Source organism: Centruroides sculpturatus, unplaced genomic scaffold (assembly GCF_000671375.1).
Source record: "Centruroides sculpturatus isolate CEXI.00-Female unplaced genomic scaffold, Cexi_2.0 scaffold260, whole genome shotgun sequence".
NCBI classification, from domain to species: Eukaryota; Metazoa; Arthropoda; class Arachnida; order Scorpiones; family Buthidae; genus Centruroides; species Centruroides sculpturatus.
The window spans coordinates 401,141-419,467 of NW_019384427.1; the positions used below are offsets into that span (position 1 = coordinate 401,141).

General features: G+C 27.1%; 1 protein-coding gene and 1 long non-coding RNA gene across 5 annotated transcripts in view; one reads left to right on the plus strand and one right to left on the minus strand.

The window, feature by feature from the left end:
• LOC111619623 (phospholipase D3-like) overlaps positions 1-7,821 on the minus strand; it is a 31,842-nt gene extending 24,021 nt beyond the window's left edge. The window contains exons 1-2 of one of the 4 annotated variants that reach the window (XM_023361390.1): positions 7,727-7,821; positions 7,338-7,659 (exon numbers count right to left, since the gene is read on the minus strand). In XM_023361390.1, coding sequence (XP_023217158.1) covers positions 7,338-7,370 — 33 coding nt within the window. In that variant the 5' untranslated portion in view covers positions 7,371-7,659; positions 7,727-7,821. Of the gene's footprint in view, positions 1-668; positions 765-1,362; positions 1,386-3,466; positions 3,568-7,337; positions 7,660-7,726 lie in introns of those variants that run through there. The other 3 variants (XM_023361389.1, XM_023361392.1, XM_023361391.1) reach the window with 3 other exon arrangements.
• The window catches only part of LOC111619626, a 9,047-nt gene extending 1,197 nt beyond the window's left edge, over positions 1-7,850 (plus strand). The window contains exons 2-5 of the long non-coding RNA XR_002755800.1: positions 3,497-3,657; positions 3,737-3,872; positions 7,348-7,496; positions 7,729-7,850. This is a non-coding gene — a long non-coding RNA (uncharacterized LOC111619626). The remainder of the gene's footprint in view (positions 1-3,496; positions 3,658-3,736; positions 3,873-7,347; positions 7,497-7,728) is intronic.
• The last annotated feature ends 10,477 nt before the right edge of the window (positions 7,851-18,327 follow it).

Genomic DNA, 18,327 nt, shown 5'->3' on the forward strand with positions numbered 1-18,327 from the left:
TTCCGTTTTATATGAATTCCATGTTGTACGAGTCACTTAGATTTTACAAATACGTGTGCGGGGCTGTGAACGGCTCACGTATTTGTAAAATCTAAGTGACTCGTACAACATGGAATTCATATAAAACGGAATTATCAATAGTGTTATAGGAGGGTCGACTTGTATAATCTCAATGATATTTGAAAAATTTTGATGTAGAATTAAAATATTTTAGCACAATACCTCGACAGATAACTTATGAAAACACCATAACAAATCGCAAAATTTTTTTTAATACAAACCCGAAATTATGGACGATTTAATTTATTTAATAAATATTTCTTTAAAATAACATTTAAATAACTACAAAACTATTTTACTAAAGTATAAAAGTTTGTAGTTACGCCCGAGGGTAATTTTAAATGTAAATTGTGAAATATCTTCTTAAATTTAATTGAAAACACGAGAAACACTAAGTTGAATAGAACGAACAACAGGAAAAAAAAAAAGCCATTTTGCAGAATAATACAAGTGAAAAATATATACAGATGACACTCGACATAATGGTAATGGCGCTGATTCAGCACTCCGTACGAAAAAGTAATAAATATTATACATAACTTTCTTCTATTATTTAAATTATATAGAAAACTATCCTTTATCTATCCAACAATCGAATTGCTACTTACATTTAAATTTGCAACATCGATTTTAAGCATGATTTTTCAATAAGAGTAATGGTGTTTTTTTTTTTTCAATCTACAAAAACTGATTTACGTTTCTTTACACAAAATTTATTTATGATCTTTTTCTAAATGACTTTGCGTGTTATACAATACAATTATAACTAGGAAATAATTTACATACAGCTGAATTGATGTTTTAAATTAAGTAAAAAAAAAAAGTGCTTAGAAGAAATAAATTAATCATATGTAATAACTCATGATTAATTTTTCTAGCGTTGTGTATATAAATTCTTAAATTGTGATTCGAGAAACATAGTTATATATGAAGTTGCTGTCTTAAAAAATCATGGCATTACGAAGAATTTAATATAACTTTATCCCATTTTAGATTTTTCTTCAAGTTATAATAGAAAATAAAAGAAAAATTCGAAGTGTAAATCGTATTTGTATTACAATGTATTGGTTACTCTGCCAAGTTTTTCATTTTACAATTTTATAAAATCGTTCTCTTCAAAGATTCCTCTTTTTTTTTTCTTTTTTAATATAGATTCGAAATTAAAGAAGATTTATTTTTAGTCTGACTTATCTTTAAAATATAAAAACTATTCTATTCTAAAAACTATTCTATTCTATTCAATCTTTCATATCTATTTGACTTGAGTCAGCTTTGTTTACAGTGATAAATTTTCAAACTTACATACATATATAAATCGTAAATTTTGTTCTCTGTCAAACAGTTTAGCGTATTTCTATCATTTTTTTTTTTTTACATAAATAATTTATTTTCGTTCCACATATAAACTTCAACAATTTGCGGTAAAGATAGATAAACGTTTCTGAAAATTTATTTATACTAACTTTAGGGATATTATTCAAATTTTCTTATTTTTTTAAAGTTTATATATCATAAAAATATGTTATGTCTATTTATTTTCTTATTAAATAAATTATTTTATTAATATTTATGAGAATTTTAAATTTAAATAAAGTTACTAACTGCTGATGAGGTTTGATCGTCTAAGAAATTTTATGTAAAAATATAGAATAATAATAATAATAATAAAACATTTTAAATTAGAATTATCTTCTTAATTTCCTCATTATACTTAAATGATTAAAAATTATTATTAATTTTTTAATACTTGTATTGAAAAAAAAAAAATTAACCAATGTTGTTAACATGTATTTTAACTCCTAAAGGGCAAGCAATTAGTGTAATTAAAGATAATTGCTATTTATAAATGCAATTATTTCTGCTACAAGATAATTTTTTTTCTCTTTTAAATTCATTATATTCAAGTTATTGTTTTCCAATCAGTGGGTCGTGAACTCCAGGGATGTCATTATAAATCACATTACAAGTTTTTTTTTTTACGTCACTTCAATGGAAAAAAAAGAGAAGAAAAGCCGATTAAAAATTATATAATAAATGTAACTATTATATTTAATGATTTGTTTTCTTTTTAAAAATTTCACTTACAATACAGATTAATTATTTAATTAAAATGAAATCAATAATGTAATTTTATAGAAGCTAAACCTTGTGGATATGCAGTCAGAATCTATTTCTTATTTTATTAATGTAATAAATATTGGAATTAAATATTAAAAAGTACATTATAAATAATTTTAAATATCAGTTTTTATTTAAAATTGATTTACAAAATGATTAATTAATGGTTGTAATATGTTAGTACAAGTCGACCCTCCTATAACACTGTTGATAATTCCGTTTTATATGAATTCCATGTCGTACGAGTCACTTAATTTTTACAAATACGTGAGCCGTTCACAGCCCGGCACACGTATTTGTAAAATATAAGTGACTCGTACAACATGGAATTCATATAAAACGGAATNTCCCCTTGAAAGGATCAAAAAATAAACTGTCAACTTCATCAGGACACTGTCTTTGGAGCTGTCCATAAATTACAACTGCATTTTTCTTGAAATTTTTATTCTTCCTCCCTTTTGTCCCTGTTTGTCCAAGTTTCTGTAACCTCCTCCCCTCTTCGAACATCCAACAAAATTCGACCTCCCCTCACTCATAAAGTAATAAAACCTTTATCACATTACAAATGATAGATACCATAAGTAGAAATGAAACATACAAGAAATTTTGAAATAAATATAATGAAATGCATTAACTGTATAAAATGTAATGAAACAAAATGGAACTCAACCCTTCTCTCCCTCACATTGTGGAGTCGTTTATGGACAACCCCAAGAAGGAGGAGGAATCTCTATTTTTACTAACAAAAATAAAATCTCAGACTACTTTTTATCAATAAAGAAACATTCTACATATTACATTTGTTTAAAAACAACAAAGGTAAAATGGCTCTGCAAATCGCTTATAGGTGTACTTTTATCGATATTATCCGTGTATTTCTTATAGCTTTTAACTATGTTATTTTTATTTTTACGAATAAAAGTATGTAAATAAACGAAGACTTTTAGTTATTATAATATGTAATATAATAAAAATGATATATATAATTTTATAACAAACGTAAGAAGTATTAAAGTTTCGTTGATTGTATATACTGTATCTTACAAGATTTATCCTTTTAAAATTATAAAAAAAAAAATTAAAATAGTCCATCTCTATTCAAATTAAACTTAAGAATAAATACATTTTAAGTTGTAAGGCTTTACGCGGGTTTATTTGAACAACGAACCAGCGAGAACAAAGATTATCTCACATCTGTTGATGTTACACTTACTTTATATCGATGCTGACAAGTTAATATTGTTTTAATATATAAAAGAAACAAAATTACACGATTTAATTATCTCACCTTGCAGTTTGATTGCTTTTCTTCCTGCAGCATAACAACTGAACGAACTGAAGAACGTTAGGTAGAATAGCTGCCGGAAATTCGCCAGTGAGTGATTGTCACGTGGAAAAAACCAGACACTAACCACGTGACAATCATAATGTGCGAGAACTTCACCGGATGCACAGTAAAAGAAACATATTTTACGTAGGGTATGTGATTATTTTGAATAAAATCTTGTGATATTTATTACAAACAAATTATATTCTCACTAATAACTTATATTTTCAGCTAAACGAAATAAATTATAACTTCATATCTTATCTCTAAAAAAAATGAGTTGTAAGAACAAGATATAATACTCAAAATGAAATATGGACTTTAAACGAATGGCATCTGAAAAACACTGCATTATACTTCGGATAGAGTACGTATATTACGTTATTCGAGCTTGCTAGTAATTAATTTATATCATTTGTTTACTATTATGTAACTATTGTAGTAAAGTAACGTGATATAGTCCTACTTTAGTTAATATTTTGCCATCCACGTGAGGTCATAAATAGGATTATCAACTTTAAGAGTAACAAATCCCGACATACAGTGTGAAAAAAAAACACCAGCAAAAGAAAACTTGGAAACATTTTTATCTTTTCTTCGATAATGATAATAAGACAATGGTTAAGGCGTCAGTTTACTACTATTTCGGGGACCAAGAATCAAATCCGGGTGAGCAACTCCTGGAATTTTTCATGGGAGATCCGTTCCGGATACTTAGATTGCCTTTTTCCTATCATTTTGCTACCCCATTGTGGACCTAACCGAACTCATGATGAGCATGATAAAAAGTCTATTTAATGCCCACAGGGCAGAATGAAACAGACAAAAACAAGTAAACGAGCGGCAATAAAAATGATTTAGATTACAATTAGGGATGCCAACTTCTAATGAGAAAGACAAACGAGCTAAAAAAAATCTACCTCTTCATTCATTTTTCACAACATTTACGAACAATTTTTCAAAAATAACTGTGAAATTACGAACAGTCTTCGACTCTATTTACAAATTGTATTTGTATATATCAGTTCTGTGCTAAAAAGTAAAAAAAAAAATTAAGTTGTAAAACGACAATTTGTCTTACTACAACATTACTTATTATAATAATAGAATTTTAATTATTATAAATATATTTAATTCTATAGTTTCCTTTATAAGCCGGTTTTAAATTTTAGAATTTTATGAATATTAATTAATTATATTTAACATCACATATTATATAAAGAACAGGAAGAGTAAGTTTTTGTTTTTCCTCTTTTTCTAGTAATAGAAAAGAGGAAAAAAACAAAAAATAAATCTACAACTCGGTCAAAACATAGAACTGAAAGTCGGTTTTTGTGTCACGATCTTTCTGAAAGAAATAATAATTGGGTAAATACTATAATATAGAATATGATACATTTAATAAAAGCATTTCTATTATGAAGCTTTTGTATATTCAATGTTTAAAATCATCTGTCTGCACCATCTGTATCTTAAAATAGCTTACATCGTGTGAGAAGATACATACACAGGTTACTGATGTATGCTTTCAATCAGTATTTCCGGTGTTAAAAAAATAATAATAATTGATTTTTCTATATTTTTTTATATTAATCATTAATTAATTTAAAAAAATAGAAAAAAATTAATTATTATTTTCTTCTCTTCTTAAATATAAAAATTGGTTAGTATTTTCAATTTAAAAACTATACAGTATTTTTTAAATATTTTATTATATATATTTATATGTATATATAATATTTATAAAAATAAAGTATGTGCTGCCATCTAGATACAAAAAAATGAAATTTCGAGATAATTGTTGATAGCAAAATTCATATAATATAGTATATATAGATTTATATTTTTAATTTTAATCGAAAAACAATCTGTTATTAACTGATTAAAATTAAATATTTTAGAAATTATTTTATGAAATGTTAAATTGATCAGGAAATGAAAAGATCGGTTAGGTTGAATTTCAGGAAAAGTTTATTTTCCCGGAGCGCAATCAACTCTTTAATTTCTCCTGTCAAATACAGGAACACTAATCAATATTTACTGGAAAAAAAATGGCGGAATCCCCTAGAGATAAATAGGAAATTATGTTATATATATATATATTTTAATTATTATTATTCGAATCATGCGATCTCGATACAGAGAAAAGAATGTTTTGTGTCTTCTCAAAACTGCAGATTACGGTCTATTTTCATGAGAATAAAAAAAAAAAAATATTTTATAATTTTCGTTTTCTAATTTTAAAACTGTTCAAAACAGATAATTAATTTCAATAGTTTTCGTGACTTATCAAAGAAAATTCTATTCTAGATACTGTAAATTAAAGAAGTCTTAGAAATAGGTTATTAGTACCATTGACATAAGTTACATTCGTCTTGTCTCTTTCTCTTTCGAGACTTTTTATTTTTTTTTTTTTTCTGTGTGAATCATTTGACGAAGATACAGAAAATTTGGATTAACGTTAAACATACAGAAACAAACTTTATTAGTAGGACATCCGTTGTGTAGGCGTTATTATTCTTCGCATGCAACTTGTTTATTGAAGGAACAATATTTTATACATCCTCCAGACATTAAATTGATGTTATTTTGGTATGTTCTAGACTTTTAGGGGTTGATTTGTATGCTTTTGATTGAAAGTTAAGATAAAATTGTGATAAAAATACAATGTTAAAGTCGCTAATATCAGACATTTTGCTGGAAAATAATTGTGTAATGAAAGGTGTTAATTCATATTAAAAAAAAAACAATTTTATAGAATAAAGAGAACATAAAATTCGATTCAGCTAACAAGATGCCTTTAAAGGTTAGAAGAAAGTGGAAGGAAGGCCATTAAAGAGTTTATTAGTTTAAAACTTTTTAATAAAGGACGTTTAGAGAATTTTTATTGCAATTCTCACACCTTTTTTATTTCGTTTTATTATTAGAAAACAAAGAAATATATTGTTTCTTGTATCATAATGAAGATCTCATATATTATTAAATTTGATTTAATCCACATAATGGATTCCGTATTAGGAAAAACTAATTTCAAGGTTGACATTGAATGCTACTTGGATCTAGTGGCAAGGTCATTTTTTTTTTCAGAGCGTATAACTGGAGGACATAGAACGGGAAGGGAAAAAGTACCACCTAATAGAAATTTATGATCATACTGTGGAATTCGAATAACAAAAATTGCTCTTTTTGGTGTTCTTACCGCATTCCAAGTAACTAAAATGATTGTATCATAAATATTGAAATAAAATTAAGTTTTCTTTCTTTTAGTGTCTAATTTTACAAAAGAAATATTTAACCCAAAAACATGTTTATGTAAATTAACTTTCGTATTATTAGGATTATGTTTTCTATATAATCATGCTATAAATCAAATCCTCAAGGGAGGGGGGAAAAAGAAAAATACTTGTTCTAGCTATGACCTCAAGTAGACTTGACATAATTGACCTTGGCTTCTCTTGATCTGAGGTCATATCACTTATATGCTAACATCATTAAAAAATTTTTAAATATATACATACAATATATATAGGCTATATATATATATATATTAATATAAATATTTAAAAATAATATTAAACATAAAGATCATAAAATTAAATTTAACTTTAAGCAACTAGTCACAAGAAACATGTTTGGGATTACATTTAAAATATTTAATATTTAAAACGCTCTTAAATTTTAATTCTTTCATTATAACTTATTCAGATTTTGTATAAAACATTATGCATTTGCAAATTTTTATATAATGTTAATGATTAGAAAAAAAAACACTTAACATATCTAAAGTATGTTACATACATAAATAAATATATTATTATTAAAAAGCACTTACCTGTCTGTAGATAGATGATATTCGTATGCCCATTCGAAGTCGTCAAACTACAAGTTCGCTTATCATGGTATATATATTCGATACTACTATAGGAGTACTAGAGGTAACTTCACTACTGAAGCTGCAGTGGAACGATCACGTGATGATTTAGTTGCCTAGGTAACCCAGTTTTGCCTTGATATTATTTTACTAAACTGTAATTACATCTTGCAACAGGTTGTTTTTTTCTTTCCTCCCGAAGAACTAGTAAAATCTAATTGCTATTTTTAATTAACGTTCATATTAATATTTTACATAAAATGTTAGATTTTTCCGGATGATGCTATATAAATAAGTACTTTTATGTCTTTATCATCAGTTAAAAAAAACTATGCAATTGTTCTACTTACAGGTGGAGTTTGAACTCAAGAATGATATTATCCCCCTTTTTTTCTTTTCCAATAATTAATTTTCCTTCTCGATCTTTCCAGTGACGGTATTATAGTGTGAACGGTTCTTAAGGTAAAGTATAAGATGACATCACAGAATTTAAATAGAAAATTGTTAAAGTGGAATGACGTCATGAAATTCATCCCTATCTTTATGAGAACTCCATAGATGAAAATTTTACTTAGATTCTTCTCAGAATTTTTTTATTTAAAGCTTTGAATTTCGAAATTGAAATATTTCTATTTAAAGAAAATTTTTTTGACATGTTATTTTTCTGGATTTTCTTAAGATTTATCTATTCTTTCTCAATATAAGCTTATGGAAATCCGAGTTGTTTTTACTGTAAATACGTTAAAACATTTAAAAATTGAAAAAATATATATAGATATAGAAGATTTATTGACGTCAGAAGCGAAAAAACACATATTAATATACCACTTTGTATCGTTTATCTTATGTTAGCCATTAATTGATAATTAATAATTCGATAAGAAATTTTCTCTACAGTGCATTAAAAAATTGTGTATTTAATAATTAAATTTTATTAATTACTTTTCTAAGGAGTTTAATTTTTCAAAAAATAAAATATTAATTTTCTTAAAGGAAAAAAAAAAAAAAATTCACATACTTTTTATTTTCTATTGACCTTGTTCTAAAAGTAAACATTGGTTTATATATATATATTATATAAAATAAAAATGTTTAACAACTCAGCCATTAATTCAGAGTCAAGGACTGTGTTTATAAATGTTAAAAAAAAAATGATAAAATTAGTTCTTTCTGTGAACTTCTTTAAAGAAAAATAAAAGATAAAATCTGTTATTATTATTATTATTTAAATAAATATAAATCTTACTTTAAATCGTAGTATTTGTTTATTATTATTTTTTTAACTATTTGGCCCATCATTCAGTTTCCTGTTACACAACAAACTAATCATAGAAACAAGGAATGTTTTCATAGAAAAGCTCTTAGAAATTAACAGTTTTATCAAAATAAGGTTTCTGTTTGTTACCATATTTAATTAAAAATTTTATACTATTTTAAATTTTACTTATTATTATTTTTTATTTAATTTCTTATTTAGTAACATAACTAAATTGTAAATTCTAATTTAATTTAACATATTTATTTCAGTCAGATAAAATAGGTTCTTTATTTTCATAATTTGTTATATTTTTATATATATATATATATATATATGTTTTAGTGATAACNCTTTAGCCCTTGACACATCAACTTAATCAAAAAAAAAAAACAAAAAAATATAAATTTTTATTTCGTTTCATTCAATTCTATGAATAGGAAGATAAATAAGAGTAAAAGATGAAGAAAGAGCATTCTTTTCATTAAATGACTTCCGTTAAAAATATTTCTATGTCTCTAAAAGACACAATAACCGACAGACAATCTACAAAATATATAACAGTATTTCTTATGCTGTATACAATGATTTATTTAGAAACATTCATCTCTACTATTCTGCGTATGCATTTGATATAACATTCCTGAAATTATACTAGAAATTGAATTTCTAAGAATGTAATTTTTTGAGGGTTTTGTCGTAACTAAATGGCAGAAAATGCCTGTAGTAAATTCAACACAACAGACAGTATTATTAAGTAAAAAGAAAAAGAAAAAGAAAATAAATTAAATAACAAACTTCTAAACGAAAAAGTTCGTTTTTTTCGCTCGAGGCCAACACATTTTTTCCTGTGGATCTTGTATTTTTCTTCAATATGATTTATTGTAGTTTACATTCTAAAGTGTTTATTTGTTTATTAAAACTTTGCCTCTTATATTAAGTTATATATAATGTAAAAATATATAAAATAGTTTGTTTTTTTAACACTACATATTCTTTAAAATTTCTTAAAAGTTTAATCTATTTAATAAAAAAAATAATAATAATAATAATTTTTAAGGGGAGAGATTGTCAAGTGGACAAAGAAGATTTATTCGCTTGCATGACGCGAATTATGATATAATAAATCAAAATTTAAAGTACCTTTTGTTAAACCAATTTGCAGGTTAATCCTGTTACTGGCGATCTTTGCTTTCAGATTTTAGATTTAAATTGTTTTTTTTATTGAAAAAAAGACACATTCTTTTTTTGTTATTTCTTTATGATGAAATTAATTATGATAGATATTTTATGTAAATTGGATTTAAATCAACTTAAACATTATTTTTTGAAAAAAAATGTGACATTTTAAAGATTTTTAAAACAATTTTCGAAATTTAGTAAAGTAAAATCAATAATTGAATTACAGTAGAGCGTCGATTATCCGAAAGCCAATCATCCGAAACGTCAATCATCCGAAAGAATTCCAGTCAAATTTAAATTTTCGCCAGTGCTGTGGCGCTGCAATCTTTTGACCACTCAAATATTTTACGTTTTTGATACTAAATTAACTTCTGAAGTATAATTTTTTATTGTTTTTATATTTTTCAATATATTCATTTTGTTCGTACAAAATAAAAAAATAATTTTTAACGATACAATAGTCTTCGTTAGGCTTAACATCGACGAAAATTTAACGAGAAGCGACATCCAACGGAGAAAAATGTCAAGATGGGATAAATTAATATATTTTTTCATACATAATCGGTTATCCGAAATATCGATCTTCCGAACAACCCCAGTCCCCAATTGATTCGGATAATCGACGCTCTACTGTATAACTTTTAAATATATATTACACAGTGTTTCTTTAACAATTTAAAATATTTGAAATATCAATTTATCATTATATCTCATATTAAAATTAGAATGAAAATATATATACTGTATATATAATTACTTTATACATTTTAAAGCATCCTATTTACTGTAAAATAGTTAAAATACAGCTAAAATTCACATAGTTTAAAAGGGTAATTTCTATTTTTTTGCTTTATTATATTAACCGTACAATCTTTTCTATTATAACAGAAGTCAGTCACAATTTTATTATTATTCGAAATCAAAAAATGAAATTTCTAGCTAAGTGACTAAATTAAAATTTGTGGTGCATGATATCCAGAGCATTAATATATTCCTAAGAATTGTTTATCATTTTCCTCTAGTTTTTCTTTGTTTAAATTAAGTTTTAATTGCTGATTTAAGCTTTAAAAAAATCCAGCAAAGAGTTGCGTAACTTTCCCGGCTGTTGTAAGATTTTATTTTAAAAAATAACTTTTATATTAAGCAAAATAAATAAAATTGCGTGTGGCGCCATCTGTTATGAGATTTTGTTATAAAAACTTTTTATATTTTTAATTACTATAAAATGGTAAAAGGCTTAATTTTGAGAGTAGGGATGAGTTTTGTTTAAAATATGCAAATGTGAATAATAAATAAAATCTTCATTAAGACTTACCCCTCTCGAGATATGACACATGACACCCCTTTATCTCCTCACCCTCTCCACCTTTAACTACCAAAATTTAATAGTATCACGATTACTAGAATATAAGGTTGGGGAACTCTAATATGAAGTAGAATGTAGTGTATAAAGAAAGATTTTCATATTATTTTAATATAAAGACCTAAATCTTTTCAAGTGTGTGTAAATGAATTCTCTATAACTCCTACTGTTTTTATTCAGACCAGGTGAAATTTTGTCTTGCTGCTTTATGTTACAACAGAGAGAATAAACTAATTAATTTGTAGAAATATTAGCAACACTTCTTTAATTTCTTGAAACCTTTACTCTTCTCAATTCTTCAATCTCTACTTTCTCATAAAAAGTATGCCCTCATGCTTGACAGGGGAATTTCTAATAGTTAAAATAAATATCATATCATTTTAAAATCGCTATTAAAGTCATGATTTACAAATTTATATAACAATTCAAGGTATTATTATTACACTAAATCTTTACTTCCGTATAACCTGTGTGCTCAATACATTCTCGTTTTCTCAAATGACTAATCAAGTTTAGATATATTATTAATTCTAAAACATGAATGTCATTTGAGAATATTACATTTACACACAGATTTTGTGGGTGTTAAGATCCGGCTTTGCTATTGTTAATTTGAAAAAGTTATCTAAACTATATTTACTCTCAGAACGTCATAAATGAATTTCAAAATAAATTCTGTTCCTAGTAAAGTGTGACCTCGAATCCACATAGTTGCCAGGTATTCCGGATTTTTTCCGACTGTTATAAGAGAACTTTATTCCTACAATATAGTATCTTTTTCACATTTTAATTGTATTTCTTTCACTTGCAGAGTAAAAATACACATCCTGCTTGTCCTGGAATTGAAGCGTCCCAGTATCTTTCGGGAAGAACTTATTTTATCCCAGATTTTATCTCTTAGTACCTGGTAATTCTATCCAGTGGGGACTTGAAGGCTAATTGTGCCGACTGATACCTACGGCTAATTGCTTGATACTAATAGTTCATACAAAGTGCTAGTTAAAAAGGCTGTCTCTCCTCCCCATTCTCCGGACTCGAAGCTTCTACTTTTGGTCGTGGATCGAAATTCTAATACCAGCTTTTAACCTTTTCCCTTCCATCCTACCCGCCACCGCAAAGGACGAGATTTGCATCTCCGAAAAAAAATCAACCTTTAGCCCTTGACACATCAACTTAATCAAAAAAAAAAAAACAATTACTTGACTATGATAAAAACAATTCTTTTGATCATAGTCGAGTAATTGTTTTTTTTTTTTCTGGTCAAAGGCTAAAGGTTTTGTTCGTGGGTCTTAGAATTTTTTCTTGACACGTTCGGACCCTTGTTGGTTCCCGGGCCTAGTTCGGGAGAACCACTTTGAGCCATTGAAGTCTCGCACTGCCATTCTTCCCATTCCTCATGCCCCTTATTTATACTATTGTATTTCTCTTACTATACATATATAGTATATGTGTTGTATGTAGATATATTAATCATGTACATATATATTATTTTACGGAAGTAAGAGAAATACAATGGTATAAAGAAGGGGAATGAGGGATGGGAAGAATGGCAATGAGGGAGTTCAATGGCTTAAACCTCCCAACAGCTTTACTCCAGACTTGAATCCATGTTTACTTTCGTCATTCGTCAAAGCTTTATATATATATATATAAAGCTTTGACGAATGACGAAAGTAAACATGGATTCAAGTCTGGAGTAAAGCTGTTGGGAGGTTTAAGCCATTGAACTCCCTCATTGCCATTCTTCCCATCCCTCATTCCCCTTCTTTATACCATTGTATTTCTCTTACTTCCGTAAAATAATATATATGTACATGATTAATATATCTACATACAACACATATACTATATATGTATAGTAAGAGAAATACAATAGTATAAATAAGGGGCATGAGGAATGGGAAGAATGGCAGTGCGAGACTTCAATGGCTCAAAGTGGTTCTCCCGAACTAGGCCCGGGAACCAACAAGGGTCCGAACGTGTCAAGAAAAAATTCTAAGACCCACGAACAAAACCTTTAGCCTTTGACCAGAAAAAAAAAAAACAATTACTCGACTATGATCAAAAGAATTGTTTTTATCATAGTCAAGTAATTGTTTTTTTTTTTTTGATTAAGTTGATGTGTCAAGGGCTAAAGGTTGATTTTTTTTCGGAGATGCAAATCTCGTCCTTTGCGGTGGCGGGTAGGATGGAAGGGAAAAGGTTAAAAGCTGGTATTAGAATTTCGATCCACGACCAAAAGTAGAAGCTTCGAGTCCGGAGAATGGGGAGGAGAGACAGCCTTTTTAACTAGCACTTTGTATGAACTATTAGTATCAAGCAATTAGCCGTAGGTATCAGTCGGCACAATTAGCCTTCAAGTCCCCACTGGATAGAATTACCAGGTACTAAGAGATAAAATCTGGGATAAAATAAGTTCTTCCCGAAAGATACTGGGACGCTTCAATTCCAGGACAAGCAGGATGTGTATTTTTACTCTGCAAGTGAAAGAAATACAATTAAAATGTGAAAAAGATACTATATTGTAGGAATAAAGTTCTCTTATAACAGTCGGAAAAAATCCGGAATACCTGGCAACTATGTGGATTCGAGGTCACACTTTACTAGGAACAGAATTTATTTTGAAATTCATTTATGACGTTCTGAGAGTAAATATAGTTTAGATAACTTTTTCAAATTAACAATAGCAAAGCCGGATCTTAACACCCACAAAATCTGTGTGTAAATGTAATATTCTCAAATGACATTCATGTTTTAGAATTAATAATATATCTAAACTTGATTAGTCATTTGAGAAAACGAGAATGTATTGAGCACACAGGTTATACGGAAGTAAAGATTTAGTGTAATAATAATACCTTGAATTGTTATATAAATTTGTAAATCATGACTTTAATAGCGATTTTAAAATGATATGATATTTATTTTAACTATTAGAAATTCCCCTGTCAAGCATGAGGGCATACTTTTTATGAGAAAGTAGAGATTGAAGAATTGAGAAGAGTAAAGGTTTCAAGAAATTAAAGAAGTGTTGCTAATATTTCTACAAATTAATTAGTTTATTCTCTCTGTTGTAACATAAAGCAGCAAGACAAAATTTCACCTGGTCTGAATAAAAACAGTAGGAGTTATAGAGAATTCATTTACACACACTTGAAAAGATTTAGGTCTTTATATTAAAATAATATGAAAATCTTTCTTTATACACTACATTCTACTTCATATTAGAGTTCCCCAACCTTATATTCTAGTAATCGTGATACTATTAAATTTTGGTAGTTAAAGGTGGAGAGGGTGAGGAGATAAAGGGGTGTCATGTGTCATATCTCGAGAGGGGTAAGTCTTAATGAAGATTTTATTTATTATTCACATTTGCATATTTTAAACAAAACTCATCCCTACTCTCAAAATTAAGCCTTTTACCATTTTATAGTAATTAAAAATATAAAAAGTTTTTATAACAAAATCTCATAACAGATGGCGCCACACGCAATTTTATTCATTGTANGGTATACAAGATTATTTGGAATACTATCCGATACGTTCTTATTTTAATAATTTACTCTCATTATTCATATAAAATTACTTACGAATAATGTATTTTCTATGTTTTAAAATGTTTAAAAGCTATATTGTTTAGTGATCTGTTTCATTTACTGTAATGGAAAAATCTGAAAAGGTTAAAAAGTAAATGAAAAATTTTCCCATATTTTATTGTCTATCGCATTTCTCATTCACTTAAATATTTGCATCTCTTATCTATACAGTCAAACAGATAGTATGCATACTCATGTTATAATCTATTTTATATTTAAACATTTATATAATATATATAAAATAGATTACTTAATTTACTTAGAATTAATTCAACTTTTCTTTTTCCACAAAAAGTAATTGAGAATTATGATAATGCAGTTTTAATCTTTGAACAATATTAAAACAATTTAACATTTTTTAAGTTAATTTCAACTATTTTAAATATAATGTAATTGTAAAGCAAACACTTTTTGAATTAATTGACTTTTTTTCCCTTTTCACTTGTACTTAAAACAGTTTCCCAGAATATAGAATATTTGTTTATTCTAATGTAAATTATTAAAAATCAACGCTTTATATGGTGGATATTAAAAAAATTGCTGCTTATAAATTCCAAAATGAGTTCATTTTTTTTCTGCACTTTATGGATGTTCTCTAGTAGTTAACGCTTTTGAAAAAAAATATCTGGATATATTCCACTGCTTCAGTACAGTATTTATTAAACATCCTTATAGTACAGTACATGTAGGCCTATAGGACATAGTCTAATAGTCTAACTGTAGTTCGTTTGTAAGGTGAAATATTTCGTCTATAAGCGATGGTACGAAGATTCTTTCAGAGTCCCTCATTATGGTCTGTGTACTTGCTGTCGCCATTGTTTTTTTTTGGACATATTTTTCCAAATTCGCTTGAAGGAATTTTAATGAATGTAAATTCTTCCAACATATAAAAGGCCGGATGAATTTATTTTGAATTATTTTAATGGATGTCATGTATAAAGTCGTAGATGTATGAAAACATTGATTCTTGTTTTTGTTCAAATCATTATTTAGACAAAGTTGATGTTATCAATACAGTATAACTAATTTCGAAAATTCTTATTTTTGGTTGAATTGCTTAATTTATCCTATGGAGTCTAAACAACTTTCATTTAGAATGATATGACATTTGAGATTGTACTTATTGCTAAAAAACATTACGCACCCAGACAGAATTTCCCAATTACTACAAAACTTGGTATAAAGCTATATCTCGACAGGTATGTAAACGATTATAGTTGTGGTCCGATTGCACACCAGGTAATGTCAGCTGAGTGCCTTAATATCGCTACTCAACTACCCTATAAAAAGCTGGCAGAGTCTATGTTCAGAATTTTCAGTATACCCATTGTTTGGAGGTCTTTGAACGCCAGACATGCAGCAAAAGGCCTTGCCCATAGCCGGTGCCATAACTAGGCAGGTGCAACAGGTGCACTCGCACAGGGCCCACTTGGAAGGGGAGTCCAAAATGCATATATTTGTTTTATTATTTTTCCAAACCTAATTAATTAAGGGGCCTAATTGCAAATTCTTACACAGGGAACAGGAATGGCTAGTTACGGCACTGCCCATAGCTAACGGAATTTAACAAAGTCCACATCATTGGACTGAGGAAAGCAAGATGCCCGATAACTGGTATTTTTTGAGAAGAGGTAATGACACGAAAAACATACTAAGGTACACATACATAGTGGCCAGACTCTGAACGCCTCAGACAGACCAGCAAGATAGATAATCGTCTGATAATTGCACAGGCGTGAATAGATGCAACACGCATCTTTGTCCATCATCCAGAGATATCCAGACAGGAGCATCCAGAGACAGATGGAAGTTTCGTCACAAAACCCTGTCTCTTCTAATATTGGCATGCGACTGATACGCTGATAAATGTTTTGCTATTGGCAAACCAACAAACTGCCTTGTTACAGTTTGGAAGACGACATTAACACTGTGTACGTCTACTTCGTTGAGCAACTTTTTTGTCAATGAGTGTATATAGGACTACATTTTGAATATATATATATATAGAACACAATCATCGATATAAAGCATAATGTTATCGCACACTATATTCTTATATGATATCATTGATGATATTATATATACTATTTAATTATAACGTCATAATTTATTTATTTTTTAATTTTAATATCTAAAAAAATAAGAAAAAACACACAAAAGGGGGATGTTTTTCTGTTTTTCAGAATTAAAAAAATATTCCCTACATCTGATTTTATTATTAATCGCAGTCACCATATAAACTTTCATTTATTATTTGGATGAATATTTCACAGATGTATTTAGTTTTGAATTGTTAAAATTGTTGATATTCATACTAAGTAATAAATTACTATAATGTTGCATTGTTTTATAGAGTGAATATTTAATAAACTGAATATGTGTATTCAATAATTTAATACTGTATATATTTGCTAAATGCTCCTTCAGATAGCATAAAATTTAAACTGCGATACATCAATTGCATGGATTGACATTAGACCCAGATTTAGGTCTATGTACTGTACAATACAATAGTATTTCTTGTGTACTCGTATGCTATTTGACAACATTTTTTTCTACATCTCAGCCTGAAACATTTAAGTTTCAAATATAACTAAATGATTTAGATTACAATATAATTAAATTACTAAAAGTCGTAAGTTCCTATATTTCATATAATAGGAAATAAAGAAGACTTTGCTTTCTAGTAATATAATAGAATAGGAAATACATGTGGTCTTCTTTGTTTCGTAATAAATGAAGTAAAGGCTAAGAGAAAAACATCAAGGACAACTTTAATAAGAAACAAAGTCCCATAAAGTAGATAATTAATAATACGTGTTCGATTCTTATCAAATATAATCATTAAAACCCCGAACTTGGATTTTTCTTTAGAACATAACAGAATGTTTATTTTTTATTTTTTCGTATTTATTATATAAATAAAACAAATTTATTTCATTTTTTTATTAATGATAATCTTCAATAATTATATAGTTTTTATATAAATTAGAATTAAAAAAGAATAGTGAAAAAATAATGATAAATTAAAAGAAAGTTTATTAATTTAATAAAGAAAAAAAAAAATAATAATAAACTTCTTAATTTAAATGTTTGAAAACAGAATTTTTAAAATAAGATTTATATACAGAAATCTACAGTAAATCATTGGTATTAGATACTTTAATATCTTCAATATTTTTAAATATACGTAATTAAATTAGATAAAATTTGCTTATTTTTACATATAAAATTTAATTAATGGATCCGAATTCTTAATTAAATTATGAAAGGTCATTCAGACAATTTTTAATATTAAGCGAGAATTTTCGTTTTCTCTAATATATTAATTAAAATTCCTATATTTATTACCTTAAAATTGTCAAAACAAACATTGTAAAAGTTAACAAAGTTATCAGAAAGTAAATAATTATTGGTAATTGTATTTTGTACTGTGAAGAAATTAATATTAAGAATTATTGATATATAAGCTACAAAACAAACTAATGGATCTATCAGTTGCATTTATAATATAAATATATTTCTCTTAAGATAAAAAAAAAAAAAAAAAAAAAA